The sequence below is a fragment of the Triticum aestivum genome, chromosome 1D (assembly GCF_018294505.1).
Source record: "Triticum aestivum cultivar Chinese Spring chromosome 1D, IWGSC CS RefSeq v2.1, whole genome shotgun sequence".
Lineage (NCBI taxonomy): Eukaryota > Viridiplantae > Streptophyta > Magnoliopsida > Poales > Poaceae > Triticum > Triticum aestivum.
The window spans coordinates 7,294,858-7,298,014 of NC_057796.1; the positions used below are offsets into that span (position 1 = coordinate 7,294,858).

The following is a 3,157-nucleotide window of genomic DNA, read 5'->3' on the forward strand; positions in this document are numbered from 1 at the left end:
TTCTTCCGTTTCAAAATAGATGACCCAACTCTATGCTAAAGTTAGTACAAAGTTGAGTCATCTATTTTGGAACGGAGGGAGTATGAAACAAATGGCAATCTTTTTGGCCTAAATCGAGCAGTATTTCTAGAATGTGTTGCTAATTTTCACTGTGTTGGCTGCTAGCTGCAGGAACGGAGAGGATGGACGCTTGCAAAAAAATTGTAGAAAAGTCGGCCGCTTTTGTTCGTATGTGCCTTGCCTTTGCCAAGAGGAAATGAAAAGAGAAAAAAGAGAGACGTCAACCCGTGCTTAGCTCAAAAGCAAAGGAGGAAAAAGAAGTTGAATGCGTGCGTGGGAATCAATCAATAAGATGCCTATTTCTTCCATGCTTAGCTCACTCATGATACTATGTGGACGATCGGGACGGCTCAATTAGCAGCCGGGAGAATAGTATGTGACTGCACATCAATCATCTAGTATAAATGGATGTCCTGTCAACTAACCAGTCACTACCCCCACACCACTCATCAGTCTTCTTCTTCCTCCTTCGCCATTAATTGATCAAGAAAAGCTTCAGCCATCAGCAATGGAGCCCATCCCTCTCCTGACGCCGTACAAGATGGGCCAGTTCGACCTCGCCCACAGGTACGTACCAACCATCAGCCACCTGTTGTACATGTTCGATCATTCATGGTCATGGATCATGCATGGCTGAAACGACGGCCGGCCGGCCGGCGACCATACTGAAGCAATGATACTGCAGGGTGGTTCTGGCGCCGCTGACGAGGCGGCGCTCCTATGCCAACATGCCGCAGCCGCACGCCGCCGTGTACTACTCCCAGCGCGCCACCGCCGGCGGCCTGCTCATCGCAGAGGCCACAGTGGTCTCCAACACGGGACGGGGCTACACCGACACCCCAGGGATCTGGACGGCGGAGCACGTCGAGGCGTGGAAGCCCATTGTCGCCGCCGTGCATGCCAAGGGCGCGCTCTTCTTCTGCCAGATCTGGCACGTCGGCCGCGTGTCCACCTTCGAGCTGCAGCCCGGCGGCGCCGCGCCGCTGTCGAGCACGGAGAAGGGGGTCGGCCCGCAGATGAGCTTCGACGGCCGGCTAGAGGAGTTCTCGCCACCGAGGAGGCTGACGGTGGAAGAGATACCTGCCCTCGTTGACGACTTCAGGAAGGCCGCCAGGAACGCCATCGACGCCGGTATGTACCACGTATATATGCTGTTGATATCGCCAACACGACAAGCATGTTTGTTTTAGAAAAAAACAAGTTTAAGTTCAGCTAAAATTTTCCTTTCTTTGGCAACTACTTCCCTTCATAAAAAAATGATCTAAACGCTCTTGTATTTCTTTACAGATGGAGTAACTAACAAATTTTTAGTGAAGTAGAATTGTACCATTAGATATTTTTCATAATCTATTTTGAAATACCGAATTTGTACATTTATTTAATTTTGTTAGGTACAAATTACACATTTATATTTTTTAGAAAGTAGCCTTAGTATTTGCTAACATGTCTATATAAAATACTGCGGTGAAAGTTGGGTGCCGAAGCTATCTAAAATGGCACGTATTCTAGATTGATAAAGCAATTCACTTCTTGGTTGTGGCAGGTTTTGACGGCGTGGAGATCCACGGTGCAAACGGATACATCATTGAGCAGTTTCTCAAGGATAGTGCCAATGACCGCACCGACGAGTATGGTGGCAGTCTTGAGAACCGGTGTCGCTTCGCTCTTGAGGTGGTCGATGCTGTTGTGAAGGAGGTCGGTGGTCACCGTGTGGGAATCCGCCTATCACCTTTTGCCGACTACATGGACTGCCACGACTCTGACCCCCACTCTCTTGCACTCTACATGTCTACAAAGCTCAACGACCACGACATCCTCTACATCCACATGATCGAGCCGAGGATGGCCATTGTGGATGGCCGGCGAGTGGTGCCGAAGCGGTTGCTTCCGTACAGAGAGGCGTTCAAAGGTACCTTCGTCGCCAATGGTGGGTACGACCGTGAGGAAGGGGGCAAGGTGGTCGCCGAGGGGTACACAGACCTAGTGGCCTTTGGGAGACTATTCCTAGCGAACCCAGACTTGCCAAATCGATTTGAGGTTGGTGCGGATCTAAACAAGTATGATAGGATGACCTTCTACACCCCTGACCCTGTCATTGGCTATACCGACTACCCCTTCCTCGAATGATCTAGATGTAACTTCTTTCTTCGACAATACAAATAGTTGTACTGAGGGTCATAATTAAATGTATGTGTAAGTGATGTATTTCATCGAACAATAAACTTTGTATGGTGATTGTAGAAGCTATTCAAGTTTTTTTATAGAAACACCACTCTATCCTTCCCAAAATATAAGACTTGTTCAGGTTTATAATCTTTGATACAGTATTTCGACAAACAGAGTGTCACTAGTATGCCTCTACTTGACTAGCTCGTTGATCAAAGATTGTTATGTTTCCTAGCCATTGACATGAGTTGTCATTTGATTAACGGGATCACATCATTAGGAGAATGATGTGATTCACTTGACCCATTCCGTTAGCTTAGCACACGATCGTTTAGTATTCTGCTATTTCTTTCTTCATGACTTATACGTGTTCCTATGACTATGAGATTATGCAACTCCCGTTTACCGGAGGAACACTTTGTGTGCTACCAAACGTCACAACGTAACTGGGTGATTATAAAGGTGCTCTATAGGTGTCTCCGAAGGTACTTGTTGGGTTGGCGTATTTCGAGATTTGGATTTGTCACTCCGATTGTCCGAGGGGTATCTCTGGGCCCACTCGGTAATGCACATCACTTAAGCCTTGCAAGCATTGCAACTAATGAGTTAGTTGCGGGATGATGTATTACAGAACGAGTAAAGAGACTTGCCGGTAACGAGATTGAACTAGGTATTGAGATACCGACGATCGAATCTCGGGCAAGTAACATACCGATGACAAAGGAAACAACGTATGTTGTTATGCGGTCTGGCCGATAAAGATCTTCGTAGAATATGTGGGAGCCAATATGAGCATCCAGGTTCCGCTATTGGTTATGGACCGGAGACGTTTCTCGGTCATGTCTACATAGTTCTCGAACCCGCAGGGTCCGCACGCTTAAAGTTTCGATGACAGTTATAGTATGAGTTTATATGTTTTGATGTACCGAAG

At 47.2% G+C, this 3,157-nt stretch overlaps 1 protein-coding gene across 1 annotated transcript; it reads left to right on the top strand.

Annotated features, from left to right (window-relative positions):
* Positions 1–319: 319 nt before the first annotated feature.
* On the top strand, positions 320–2,349 carry LOC123162300 (12-oxophytodienoate reductase 1). Its single transcript, XM_044580099.1, has 3 exons — positions 320–627; positions 746–1,191; positions 1,604–2,349. Exons 1-3 carry the CDS (start codon positions 569–571, stop codon positions 2,185–2,187), a joined length of 1,089 nt encoding a protein of 362 aa, XP_044436034.1. The 5' UTR covers positions 320–568; the 3' UTR covers positions 2,188–2,349.
* Positions 2,350–3,157: the final 808 nt, after the last annotated feature.